General features: G+C 39.1%; 1 protein-coding gene across 1 annotated transcript in view; it reads left to right on the top strand.

Annotated features, from left to right (window-relative positions):
- The window catches only part of LOC131957268 (uncharacterized), a 33,054-nt gene extending 18,642 nt beyond the window's left edge, over positions 1-14,412 (top strand). Inside the window, exons 5-12 of the mRNA XM_059322002.1 lie at positions 577-5,299; positions 6,152-6,256; positions 7,446-7,519; positions 8,221-8,347; positions 9,817-9,975; positions 11,082-11,150; positions 11,508-11,674; positions 13,147-14,412. Of these exons, the coding sequence (XP_059177985.1) occupies positions 577-5,299; positions 6,152-6,256; positions 7,446-7,519; positions 8,221-8,347; positions 9,817-9,975; positions 11,082-11,150; positions 11,508-11,674; positions 13,147-13,303 (5,581 nt within the window). The 3' untranslated portion in view covers positions 13,304-14,412. The remainder of the gene's footprint in view (positions 1-576; positions 5,300-6,151; positions 6,257-7,445; positions 7,520-8,220; positions 8,348-9,816; positions 9,976-11,081; positions 11,151-11,507; positions 11,675-13,146) is intronic.
- Positions 14,413-14,661: the final 249 nt, after the last annotated feature.

The following is a 14,661-nucleotide window of genomic DNA, read 5'->3' as shown; positions in this document are numbered from 1 at the left end:
GTAAGGGGCTGGTGTTCTTTTGTGTAAAGAAAGATACAGCAAAGGGGTTGGTGTTCTGTAATGTAAAGAACTTTTTAGTATATAAAATCGGGGGTTGGAAATCTTTTTATCTAAAGAATATTTGGGTATTTACAGTTAGGAGGTGGGTGTTGATTCATATAAGAACAGTTTAGTATGTAAAGTAGGGGTTTGGTGTTATTTTGTGTAAAGAATATTTTAAGCACCTACCTATTTGCCATTCTCATTTGACATATTTTAGAGTTACCTTGAGTTAAGTATAAAAAGTTAGTCAAGTAAAGTTCCCTTTTTGACCCTGATGGTCCATGGGGCAAGTGAAGTAGAGTTCACCTGTTTATGTGACCTCCACATATGAAGGTCAGCACTATGGTTAGCCACCTTTACTTTCCCTAACTTGAGTTAGGTACCCATCAGAGTTGTCAGTTGATCATAGACACTTTAAATCTGGATAAGAATTTTATCCTAACATCTCGCCTTTTTACGGTTAAGCTACAGGTTTTTTTCTAACTAAAAATAATTGAGGAAACTGACTAAAAAATGTGATCCTCCCTAACACAGGGTGTATGCACCAGGTGAAGACGCCAGCCTTGAATTCCCCCAGCCACCAGACCTGCACAAATTCCCCATATGCCACGCCCACCACAACGCCATCACTGTCAGTGTCACATCCTTGAGACGTCAGCAGAACGTACCCCAGATTGTCTGCGGGATAGAAGACCCAGCCCCCAGCCCCACCCAGGCTTGGGGCCCTGAAGACATGGGAGACCCCCACTCCAAGGGAGGCTGGACACACAACGGCACCCAAGCTTCAAGCGTCACGCCTAAAGGAGGAAAAGTAAAAATGAAATCAGTCGCTTCAGGAGACAGCACTGCTCTGCCTTCAAAAAAAAGTCCCGAATCTTTCAAAAATCTGGATAAGAAAAATATTTCTAAAACCTGCAGTGGGGATGTGTCTAAAGGAAGTTTGTTGCTTCAAGCTAGAACTAATGTCACAGGTTCCTTCATGTCTTTAGGGCAGCAGCCCAGGAAAGATAAGCCAAGGAGCCAGCAGGCGGCATCTGGCGCCAGTGTGGCTGGGAAGTTCTCCAGTCTGGGTGCCGGGGACGGAGGCGACTGCTGGCACTTGACCAGCATGAGAGAGTTTGTCAGGAAATCTTTTGGTCAGTCTGTCGAAGCGGCGCCGGAGAGTCCACGCTGGGCGGACGCTTCCGGACAGGAAGTGGTGTGTGGGCACGAGTGTGTGGGGTCGGACAGGTCAGTCCAGTGTGGGGGATCACCCCAGGCCAGGCAGCAGTTCGGTGATAAAGTTGATCTGAATAAAAAGTTTGCGGCAAGCTTGAAGAACGAGGAAGTGGGTTTTAATCTGGATGGCAACAGGCGAAAGGGGGCTAGGGTTAAGAAAAAGGATGGGGACAAAGACCTGCGGATTGAGCAGAGGAAGCAGAGTAGATCATATGACGACGGACATGTCACGAAAGAAAGTGCTGTATGTTTAGCGTGTGAAGCAGGGCAGAAGAGTCCTGATGATTCTCAAGCTTTCATTCACAAAAAGAAAAAAGAGCTCTACAAATTGCGGGATAACTCTGAGAGAGCTATGTTTCTGCCATACAGTTCTGGGAAAGACAAGAGCTCATGGCGCAGCAGACAAAGTGCCGGGAATATTTCCTCTGTCTACAACTGCCATGAAGACAATGGGTTTTTGCATACCAAGAAAGGCAGACCTGGTCATTTCAGGTCTAAGACAGAACCACAGACTTGCTATAATTTCTTGAAGAAGACTCCGAGCGACGGCTCTGACAAACAGAAAAAGCTGACCATCTCACAGAGAGAAGCAAACGAAGAAGAATTTATCCGGAAACTTTCCGACCGCCTGTCTCTTGTTAACCTGTCGCCTGAGGATCCGTGGCACCCTCGGACAGCCAAACAGCAGCACGTCCAGGAGCTGCTGGACTGTTCGGCTGTGTTGAGGAGTTCCAAAGACAGAAACCAGTGGTCAGTCCCGAAGAAAATTCCCCAAACAAAACCCGGTGCCGGTAGATTAAGTTCTAGCTCAGCCCTGGACATGAACCCAGGATACAAGACACCCCCTGCTGGGTCATCTGTTCTGTCAGAGCTGTCCATCTGTGTGACGTCGGATTTGGCAGAGGATTCTGACACGACGCCAGTGCCGTCACCCAATGAGACGCCGCGCTCAAAGTCTGTCAGTGAGAGCCTGGTGAAGTCTGTGGCGGAGAAGACTGTCAGACAGAACTGGCACGACTACCAGCAGTCGCTCGCAGACAACCAACCCTCTCTATACCTCTCTGACCAGGCTTCGAGAAGCCACGCCAACCATGACGCCAACCAAACAACACAGACGACTTACAGACAAGAAACATCTTGCCAACCTTCTTCCAGTCCAACTTTTCATGGACAAGCATTTCACCCATCCCAACACATCCCCAGCACATCCTATCATAACACATTTCAAGACAAGCATCCCACAGACTTCTTTGACCATCAGGACTACAACAAACATTCACTCTTCAAATCTAGCTTCACCCAGACATCCAATCACACAGATCCTGAAGATTTTGAGCCGTATCTTTCTAATCCAAGTTTTGATCCCACCCCACACAGCACCACCTCCGGCGTCAAACAAACCTCCAGAAAAATATTTGAGGAGAATCTGCTTCCCTTGGTCTCCTACGATGCAGACAGCGACTCGTTTCAAAAAGTGGAGCAGAATTCAAACAAGAACATTCTCCACAGCCCTAAAGTTCTGTTCTCCTGTGACGTACCCAGCAGGAGTTCTGTCCCATCTGGCAAGTGTATTGATTTCACTGAAACCTTGGAGTCGGATTTTTTTAAGTCTAGAATCTGTGACGTGGTCAGTCCGGAAGCGATCGGCAGCTACTTGTCAAATTTGTCAGCGTTGACAGTAGACGTTGATGTGGTTGATGATGTGACGGACACGGAAATTGTAAAAAATGGCGCTCAAGCTTCAGACGGCTTTGACAATGATCAGGTGATTAAAGCCAGCAACAGAACTCATACGAATGGAGAAATTAAAAACTATGACCATGACTCCAATCATGATATAAATAAAGAAACTAAAAACTATGATCATGACTCAAATCATGATGATAGATTTAGCAAAGTTTATAAAGAACATAGAAAACACGGGACTGGTGAACATGATGTGAAGGCTCGGCGACAGCTGAGTTATTGCCCCTTCTTTGATGAGAGTTCACCCCCTTTCTTTGACCAGTACCAAAAGTTCAAATCACCAGACGGCAGTGACCAAACAGTAAATGGAACCGACATTCATCAGTCCGAAACAGCCACACCATCCCCAACGATTTCATCCTTATCTTCTTCATCGTCATCATCCTCTTCGTCATCCAATTCATCTTTTCATGCTGCACCTCATTTGAACTGCTCCATGCAGAATGAGAATTCTAAGAAATACCAGACACTGAATGAAACTGAAATGAACAACAGACACATAGCTAAAAGTAAATCTCCACAAACAAAACATCTGCATCTTCAAATCTCTTCCTTGGAGACCAGTGGTCTAGACCGAACCAGGGAATCTCTTCACACGACTGTTCAAGATACTCTAGCCACTCCAAGTGAAGCACTCACCATTCCCCCACCACCCTCAACTTCGTCCATTGCAAACAACAAAACGTGCCATAATCCCACTAGTCTTTCACTGGCTGGCCAAGTGCAGCCTTTAACTCAGGACAAAATCAAACCTCAAGAAATATCTTACTCTGACCTTGACACCGCTACCTTGTGTGTGAGTAACATTGAAGCACCTGCACCTCATGACACCTACATCAGCACAGACGAAAGTGCCGAGACTGTTCCAGAATCTTCGCAGCTACCCGCTATCAAACCAGACGTGTCTGATACAGTGTTGTCTGAACCAGGAACATCACCATACCATGAGCTCCTTTCACAAGCTGGTACATCTTCAAAGGCAGCATCCAACTGTGCAGTACTGACGCACGTCGTATCACTGACACAGCATGTCTCTTTGACAGCTTCACAGCCAGATACATCACCACCATCATTGACAGGACGCTTGTCAGATCCACCATCACTGGCAGGATGCCTGCCAGATCCACAGTTCCAATCTAGTCTTTCAAATATCTGTGATAACCAGGACAGATCTTCCCCTGGTACCAAAACTCTTCCATCTACTGACTCAAACAGTGACTCAACCCCAGAAACTGGTGTCTACACGGATGATGTAGCTGCAGCACTTCATACCAGCTATGTTACCACCACCTTGACCACAGCAAGCCTCTCTGGGGTTCCAGAAACCCAAGTCAGGTCAAAGGTCACCATCTCAGACAAAGGTCACCCCCTGCCCAAACGTCCCAGCTCGTTAACTAATGGCTACAATTTAAACGACTGCTCTGACGCAAGCCCATCCGGCCTTAACTCCAGCCTTGATGGTGCAGACATAACTAATGAAAAAACACTGACCTTCACCTTGAGAGATGGACTTGACCAGTGTCCCAGTGAAATTGCCCCTGTGATAAAAATAACTGAATCTCAGACCAAATCCCCTGACCTGACTTCCTTTGCTCCGACCACAAATCCTGACCTGACTTCCTTTACCCACAATGCAATAACCGAACAGACCGATTTGAAGACAGAACCAATCTTAGTGCCTTCTGAGCAGAAAACTGGTCCACTATTGCTCATACCTGACCAGCTGACCACCACAGATCCCAAGGGTCAGTTAAACGCCTGCGACGGCTCAACCAAGGGTCAGTTAAACGCCTGCGACGGCTCAAGCAAGAGTCAGTTAAACGCATGTGACGGCTCAACTCTCCAGCATGGGAGGAGCCTGCAGAATGAAAGCCTGATCAGCATGGTCAGCGATGATGAAACTTTTAACGACAACGAAGACGACCTTGCAGACCACGACGTGGTCTTCTATTTGTCCGAGTCCAAAGAGAACAACGCGCAGGTCCACCCAGCGTTGTCCCAGTCATCCATGCTGTTATCTGTACTCAGCTCACACCCACAGTCACTCAACCCGCCCAGGTCGACCAGCCTCTCTCTGGAATACGACCTTGAGATAAGGTCACGGACAACTCTGGGGACCTTCAGGGCTAAGGGCAAGAATGTGGCCGAGCCCTTGTCTGGGTCGCCCCCACTGCATGGCGACCCCCCGGGGTGGAGCTCAGTCCCACCCCACCGCACTGTATCAACCCCCAGCTGTATGGATAGAGAGTCCCAAGTTCAGAGGTCACCATCAAAGACATCTGTGATTACTACAGTAAGGGTTTTAGCTTTAACTTTCAGATCTCATTCTCTGCACTATTTTCACAATACTTTTAGGCCTACTTTATTAAAAAAAATACTAAAGAAAAACAAATTCTGAAGACTGTATTTATAGTCTATCAATTTTATTTAAAAGATCTTTTCAACTATGAGTTCTTAAGAATAATTTTTAATTTTAAACACTTCTGGATTTTGTTAATTACTTTTCCCACTTCTATATCTCATATTATTTTTAAAAAAACAAATTGTTTATATAAAACTGACCAAATTTTTGACACAAGTTTTTCCAAATTACTTTTTTCTTTTCTTTAAGTTGGCCCCACTGGCAACAGCACAGTTAAGTAAACTACCGCCCTACAATTTTGATTCTTTCTCAAGCTCTTTAAAAGCTCAGCACAAAAAGATTTCAGGGAACATTTGAGATTTTTCAGAGTATCTAAATACCACTGGGACGACTAAAGCAATGTATTTCTCATGTATAATTATTTTTGTCTCCACTGTACTTAGTACTGAATAAATCTTGTTTGTTCTATAACACATCTTTTTCTCTCTGTTTCAACACATCTTTTCTGATCATCACACCTCTATTCCTATTTATTTCTTGTTCTATCAGTATGTCTATAAAAAATACTTAATTCTTCAAATCTTGGTTTTTGTTTCATATAGATTCTACGTCATTTTTTTTATGTTACTTAGGACAAATTTTTTAATGATTTTTTTTCTTCACATTTTGGATGTAATAAAATAAATTTTAAATAGTTATTGGAGATTATTGGTCTCTTTTTAAAAAAAAACTTTTAAAAAATATGATTTTTGCTGTACCTTACGTGTGAAGTTTAATCCCCAGCCTAACTGTGATATGGCCAGTCAGCTTGGCTTACGTAAGTTGGCGGCCAGAAGTGCCTCCATGATCTTTAACAGCCGCACTGGTCTGCCAACCCAGTCTAGTCCAGTAAGTCAAAACTTGTGTTAGTTTCAAGCAGTAAATCAGTTCTTGTGTTTGTTGTAAGGTGCTGTTTTATCACATGACTCAGGGTCCAGTAAGTCAGTTCTTGTGTTTGTTTTAAGGTGCTATTTTATCACATGACTCAGGGTCCAGTAAGTCAGTTCTTGTGTTTGTTTTAAGGTGCTATTTTATCACATGACTCAGGGTCCAGTAAGTCAGTTCTTGTGTTTGTTTTAAGGTGCTATTTTATCACATGACTCAGGGTCCAGTAAGTCAGTTCTTGTGTTTGTTTTAAGGTGCTGTTTTATCACATGACTCAGGGTCCAGTAAGTCAGTTCTTGTGTTTGTTTTAAGGTGCTATTTTATCACATGACTCAGGGTCCAGTAAGTCAGTTCTTGTGTTTGTTTTAAGGTGCTATTTTATCACATGACTCAGGGTCCAGTAAGTCAGTTCTTGTGTTTGTTTTAAGGTGCTGTTTTATTACAGGACTCAGGGTCCAGTAAGTCAGTTCTTGTGTTTGTTTTAAGGTGCTATTTTATCACATGACTCAGGGTCCAGTAAGTCAGTTCTTGTGTTTGTTGTAAGGTGCTATTTTATCACATGACTCATTGAGTGAAGTCAATGCTTCTTTAAGTTGTGTAGTGTTTTTTTTTTGAGGTGCTATTTTATCACATGACTAATCCAGTAGGTCAGTTCTTGTATAAAGTTTGTAGTGTTTGTTTTACCTCAGGGTCCAGTAAGTCAGTTCTTAAGTTTGTTTTAAGGTGCTATCTTATCACATGAAAAGAGTTGTCTTTTTACCTCAAATCTATGAGTTGTATTAAATATCGGTCAAAGTAAAGTTACCCTTTCAAACCTGGCAGTCCATGGGGTAGATGAAGTAGAGTTCACCTGTTTCTGTGACCTCGGATAGTGTGGTCAGCATTATGCCCATCCACCTTTACTTTCCCTAATGTAAGTCAGGTACCCATAAGAGCGGAACTCAAATCCAGAATCTGAACTAGAGCCTTGGATTAGCAGTTGTACTCTCCTACTATGATGTCCCATTAAATGGTGGTGGGCTTGAGGATAATTTTTTTAAATCTAATGATTAAGCTGTTTAAATAAAACTTTCAGTTCTTATAATTACATTTGGAGATATTGAATGTAAAGGTTAAATATGTTTAGAAATTTTAAAAATGTTTTGTGTTTCAGGCGCCACTGAAAAGAAAACCAGGAGGAAGCTTTGACTATGACTCCAGTCTTATCAACACCAGAGCTTTGAAAAGGTTTGTTTTATTCTTTCAGTCTTGTCTAGTGGTTTGTGCCTTGTCTAAATTATAATATACCATACTGGTTTTTTATTCTATATTAAGCTATTTTTTAGCGCAATTTCCATACGGACAATTGCGATTATTAACTCGTCAAGGATGTGTGTCCATGTGTGTCCGCAGCTTTAAGTCGTATCTCCTCCTCAACAAAGCAATATTGAGGACTAGTTCCAAAGCAAATATGTTAAGCAAGTTCCGAGGATGATTGTGGGCCAAAAAAATTCCCGGAATTCCTTCCTGGATTTCCCGGAAAAGCCAAAAAACCTCGAAAAAATGCAGTTTTTGGCCCATATCTCGGCAACCAGACCACTTAGCGACTTGAAACATTTACCAATCGATTCCTGCCATAATTTAGAACAATATTGCCGAAGAAAGTTTTCAAAAATATCCTTTTGTTCAGTCACAAAAAATTAATTAAGGAAATTGCGCTTAAATTGTCACTAGACTTTTTATTAACTTGTTTTTTACTCTTTGAAGTTTTTTTTTAACATTTTGAAGTTTTTTTTATTCTTTTTCAAAGACATTTTATGATTTATATTTTTATTCTGCTCCATAAATAACCTAAGCTTCTTAAATTGTTTTTTCAGAATATTTTTCATTTAGTTAGGATGTTTTTATGTAACATTAAGGTAACATGGATTTTTAAACTTTTTTTGCAGTGCATTTTCATGTTCGAAACTGTTGATGAACTCTTCAGAAAAGAAGGATGAAAATGAGGAGGACAAGAAAAGAACACTAAGCACCAGTGCTCCGGCTTCAACCAACTGTTTGCTGGGGAACTTTGAGGTGGGTTTTTTAGTAGTGGATTTTTATTTTAACAACCAACTGTTTGTTGGGGAACTTTGAGGTGGGTTTTTTAGTAGTGGATTTTTATTTTAACAACCAACTGTTTGTTGGGGAACTTTGAGGTGGGTTTTTTAGTAGTGGATTTTTATTTTAACAACCAACTGTTTGTTGGGGAACTTTGAGGTGGGTTTTTTAGTAGTGGATTTTTATTTTAACAACCAACTGTTTGTTGGGGAACTTTGAGGTGGGTTTTTTAGTAGTGGATTTTTATTTTAACAACCAACTGTTTGTTGGGGAACTTTGAGGTGGGTTTTTTAGTAGTGGATTTTTATTTTAACAACCAACTGTTTGTTGGGGAACTTTGAGGTGGGTTTTTTAGTAGTGGATTTTTATTTTAACAACCAACTGTTTGTTGGGGAACTTTGAGGTGGGTTTTTTAGTAGTGGATTTTTATTTTAACAACCAACTGTTTGTTGGGGAACTTTGAGGTGGGTTTTTTAGTAGTGGATTTTTATTTAATAACCAACTGTTTGTTGGGGAACTTTGAGGTGGGTTTTTTTAGTAGTGAATTTTTATTTTTAATGGGTTATTAGTTTCATTAATTTTTTTTAGTAGCTTAAAATATGTACAAAAACTAACCTTCAAAGAAAAAACCTGGCAGCTGCCATGAATTTTTTTTTTAAATCTTGTATTTGAGATGAAAAACTTAATAGGATTTAGTTTTCTTTGATATTTTACACCATGAATACAGAAGTCTCCATGTGCAGGATCCTTTGTTCTAACCTAGCTATAGTTTTGATGTAAGTTTTTATTGTTTGATAACTCAGTAATGGAGGAGTCTATTCCCTTCTGACACTGGTTAAATTTGTACCCAAGACATTTTACCAAAGTTTTTCTAAGTATAAACACAAATAGTAATTTTGTTTTGAAAAGTGTGTTGAAAGCATTTTTACCACACAAAATGGAGTTCAAGTTACAAGGTCCTAATTGAGATTGTGTCAGAAAGGGCAATACTGATTTTTATATAAAAATCAAGGATTTCTAGATGTTTTTACCATTATATTTTGAATACTAGAATCTATACCTTTTAATCAATACTGTATAATACTGAATACAGTCATCTGCATTGTTTGATAGTAAACAGGAGTCCATATTTTTTTTTATTATATTTAACAAAAATCTATACTTTTTTAATACTTAAGTAATATTCAGTTTGATAATTTACCAGGATTTACAGTTTTATAATATACAGGATATATACTTTTTCTTAATAATATACAAGAATCTATACTTTTATATAATATACAGGAATCTATACTGTTTTATAATATACAGGAATCTATACTGTTTTATAAAATACAGGAATTTATACTGTTTTATAATATACAGGAATCTATACTGTTTTATAATATACAGGAATCTATACTTTTTATAAAATACAGGAATCTATACTGTTTTATAAAATACAGGAATCTATACTGAATGGACGTATCGACCCTGTGGGTACAGTCGAGGGATTCACTGCGGAGATTGGTGCCAGCGGTACCTTCTGTCCTAAACACCTGCATCTACCTGTGTCAGCTTTTTTCTTCGCTCTCTCAGAGGACAACGCCCCCTCCCCCTATTTGGTGAGATTTTGTAGCTGTGTGCCACTTGACCATTGTTCTGTATCCTTAGCTTGTCCAAGATATATAAAATTATAAATTAGGGGTGGGGTAGTGGCTAGGTTTAGTCTAATTTAGTATTAGGATTGAATTAAGGGTTAGTTTTAGTCTAGTTTAGTATAAGAATTGAATTAGCGGCTAGGATTAGACTGGCATGTGGTTAGAATTGCTTTGGGGGCTAGAATTAGTCTAGTTTAGAATTGGGTTTGAATTAAGGCAAGTTTAATGTTAGGGTTGCATTAGGGTTGGCAACCATATTAAAGCGTTAGTAAATTATATCCAGAAAGAAAAATGGCAAGGAGATGAAGTGGTAATGAGCTATTATGTCCCTTGAAAATGGGAGTATGAATGTGCTTAGAGATGTGTGCAGTTCATACCCAACACACTGACTTAGGCAAAGTGTGCTAAAACAACTAAACCCCCCCCCCCCCATTAAACCATCAGAATGAAAGCTGTCTCTTGTTAATTTCAGCCTTGCCAATAGTAGTCTCTTGTTGTTTTTGTAAACCTTTTTAAAGTTTTGTGGATGGGGGTCATCCATAAATGACGTCACGCTTTTTTTGACGATTTTTACCTCCCCCCCCCCTCCCCTCCGTCACACGTCACAAAAAGCCAGACCCCCCCCTAAAATGACGTCACACCTCAACCTACAACCCCCCTCAAAATTGCAGTTGCATTTTTTTAAAACATCGATATTTTTCCAAAATCTAAACTATTGAAATTTATTAAAACAATTATCTAAAACGCTAAATAACGTCAAAAATTCGTTTTCTAACATTGCTTTTTTTTTAATGCAAAATTGTGACGTCACAACATTTAACCCCCCCCCCCCCCCCTCCCCCATCACACATCGTCACAGAATTACGGACCCCCCTACCCCCTACGAGTGTAACGTCGTTTATGAATGACCCCATGTCATAAGATGATAAATAATTCCTTTCTGAAAATGTATGGACCTCTCTGTCACTTCTTAGTAAACACATAACTATACTAGCTCATAGCCAACTGTAACTAACTTTAGACAAAGTTTATCAGTTTTTTCACCAAGGTCATCATATTTAAATTCACAGGGTCACATAAACCTTGAAGCTGTCAGTAAAAAAGGTTATCACATCCCCAAGAAAGGAACTCTACAAGTGGTGAGTGGCCAGAAAAATGTTTAGTTTTTGTGTTAAATACTTAAAGCCTTAATCCTGCTAAGTGGACAACAAAGCTGAGTTCATTTATCCACATCTATTCAATGCTTTAAGAATTTACCCCCCTTTAAAAACATTTTTAATTTCTTTTTTTATATTTTGTCTAAGCCTTTTATCCTTGTAATATAATTCCAAAAATAACATCTCAATCATTTAACCCCAAATTTTAATCAAAATAATTTAATCCCTTTTTAATCCCAAAAATATAATCCCACATTTTAATCCCTACTTCACCCGATTCAGCATTTGACACAACTTGTACATACTTTCCTGCTCCTAAATGCCAGCTCTAATCCACAGACCCTGTTCAACCCCAACAAAACTGTCGTCAAGATGTTTGTCGTCATGTACGACCTGTCAGACATGCCAGCGTCGTCACAAACATTCATCCGGCAGCGCACGGTCTACAGCCCGACAGACGAGAACTCCAGCGCCCCCTCCTTCCTGCGGTACCTCATTCATCTCAGGTCAGTACCTCATTCATCTCAGGTCAGTACCTCATTCATCTCAGGTCAGTACCTCATTCTCCTCAGGTCAGTACCTCATTCATCTCAGGTCAGTTCCTCATTCATCTCAGGTCAGTACCTCATTCATCTCAGGTCAGTACCTCATTCATCTCAGGTCAGTACCTCATTCATCTCAGGTCAGTACCTCATTCATCTCAGGTCAGTACCTCATTCATCTCAGGTCAGTACCTCATTCATCTCAGGTCAGTACCTCATTCATCTCAGGTCAGTACCTCATTCATCTCAGGTCAGTTCCTCATTCATCTCAGGTCAGTACCTCATTCATCTCAGGTCAGTACCTCATTCATCTCAGGTCAGTACCTCATTCATCTCAGGTCAGTACCTCATTCACCTCAGGTCAGTACCTCATTCATCTCAGGTCAGTACCTCATCCATCTCAGGTCAGTACCTCATTCATCTCAGGTCAGTACCTCATCCATCTCAGGTCAGTACCTCATTCATCTCAGGTCAGTACCTCATTCATCTCAGGTCAGTTCCAGCCCTTTGACTGACCTCATCTTCTGAGGTTTAGTGACAGTATTTTTGACATTTACAAATCAATTAAATGTTTCAAAGTTATTTTAATATGATAGCTAAGCTGTAGCTACATTTCTTTGTCAAAACCATGTCAGGGCCTAACCAAGGGTTCAAACAATCTATTTTTAAGAAAAGTGCTATTTTGTAAAATTATTTCTGAAAACAAAAGTAAATAATTACTGCCTTAAATCATTTAGATCGTCTATTTTAAATTGCAGTAAAGTAAAGATTCCTCTTTAGACATAGCGATCCTTTGGACATATGAAGTAGAGTTCATATGTTTTTTGACCTCAGTGTATGAAGAGATAATGTGGTCAGCATTATGCCAAGCCACCTTTATTTCCCTTACGTGAATTAGTTACCCATCAGAGTTGGGGGGACTCAGGGGCTTTCGTGTTAGCAGTCTAGCATTCTACCGCTAGACCGCGCTGTCCAGTACTTGAAATTGTAGGAACTAACAGAAATGCTAGTGTGAAACTTCTTGTAACCAATTAGTGGTAAAAATTAAATCAATATGCTAATCACAATTACCCTGCTTTAGAATTCACCCCCATCCCACCCTTTGTTCTCTTTTCTTCATCCATACAATAAGTTACTACACACAAGCTTGAAATCATGACATATTGTTTAAAGCAAAGACCAGCAAAACAACAGCTTAGCTCTCAGAGTTATGTTGCTTTACATATGTGTATGTGTTAGACATTGATATAATGTTTGTTGCTACATGTATGTGGATGTGTTAGATATTGAAGTGATATAATGTTTGAATGATCAAATTGTGTCGGTAATTATACTTTTTCTGGCTTAACATAAAAGTGCCCAAGTTTTAATTTATAACTGAATTAATTATATCTTTTCTTTCACCCCCCCCCCCCTCCCCACCTGTCCCCCCACAGGTGTGCCAGCAGCAGATCAGGTAAAGTCTACCTGCACACAGACATCAGGCTGATATTTGCCAGGCATAAGCTGGACATTGATGCCAAAAGTGTTCCGTACGAACTGAAATCCTACACTGAGGGACCTCGCAATCCGAAATATTCACCTAAAAAATAATAGTTTAAGTCTGTTTGCAGAGTTTGTGTGATAGTTTCAGCTAAATCAGCTGAGTTTGTGTCTTAAGCCTGGTGTGTGTAAAGGCATTGCGATTGTTTCAAATTGAATGTGGTAAAGACATATGAAATACATGAATTGTTTGGATAAATTTATTGACATAATAAGTGTTATAGGTATTTTAAGTGTGAAACTTTATATTAAATTTGTCAAAGTGAATGTTGACTTGGGAATGTGGAATAAATATAGATACAGAATATGTACTAAGAAATGTGAAATGAATGTATGGAACTGTGGAATATGTACAAGGAAATATGGAATAAATATAAAAATGTGAAATGTGTACAAGGAAATGTGGAGTGTAAAAAGAAATTTGGGTCAAATGTGTACAAGTAAATGTGGAATAAATATAAAAATGTGTACATGCAATCTGGAATGTGTACAGGGAAATGTGGGTGAAAAATGTGTACAAGGAAATGTGGAATGTTTATAAGGAAATATGGAATAAATATAAAAATGTGTACAAGAAAATGTGGAATGAAAGCACAGTCATGTCCGTTTATAGTGACTATGCCACTAAGATTGTTACAGTTATTTTAATTTTTTTTTCAAATTATTTTAAACTGTAGAAATATTTATTAAAGCAATACCCAACTTTAAAAAATGTATATTAATTTATAAATCAGAAAACATGTTTATAATCAACTTAACGAATGGTTTTGTATTTTGATTTTGCTGTGTCTAGCGTCCAGTTTAATACTTGACCCACACAAACATCAGTTGGTGATCAGCCACACATTAAAAAAGAAATTAGGACAGGTAAAGACTAGGTTTATAGTTAGGATTAGTTTAAACAGTTCTTCTAAGAAGTATCATGAAATATTAGATATGCCTTATCTATAAGACACAATATCTGATAGGTAGCAATTGTTACCCTTACCATTATGTCTGGGGTATAAATTGTGGTATAAACAAAATTAAAATAATTATCATTGGTTGTTTTTTTTTTTAATGAACAAACACTTTGAATAAGATTGGATAGTTAGAATAGCAAATATTGTATTTACCAAGCATTTTGGAACATTTTCAAGAATTCATTTGATTTTTTTTTTTTTTTTACAAAAAAATGTTTTTAAGCTGAACCTGTAAAAAAAAAAAAAAACCTTCTTACATTCTAAAGTGTACTTTATGATTTTCTCAATGATAATAAATTGCGAACAAAAAGTTTGACTTTTAGTCATCTATCAAACTTTGGCTGTATAATAAAGCAATGAGTTACTGTACCTCATTAATAAAGAAAAGTATTCAAATAGTATTTTACAATCCAAATTGATCAGGCTTATAAAAAAAAATTATATGAT

This window comes from Physella acuta, unplaced genomic scaffold (genome assembly GCF_028476545.2).
Source record: "Physella acuta isolate Inbredline_101_S28 unplaced genomic scaffold, ASM2847654v3 ptg001228l, whole genome shotgun sequence".
In the NCBI taxonomy this organism is placed as follows: Eukaryota; Metazoa; Mollusca; class Gastropoda; family Physidae; genus Physella; species Physella acuta.
The sequence above is the reverse complement of the archived record's forward strand: the minus strand, read 5'-3'. Positions and strand labels throughout refer to the sequence as shown.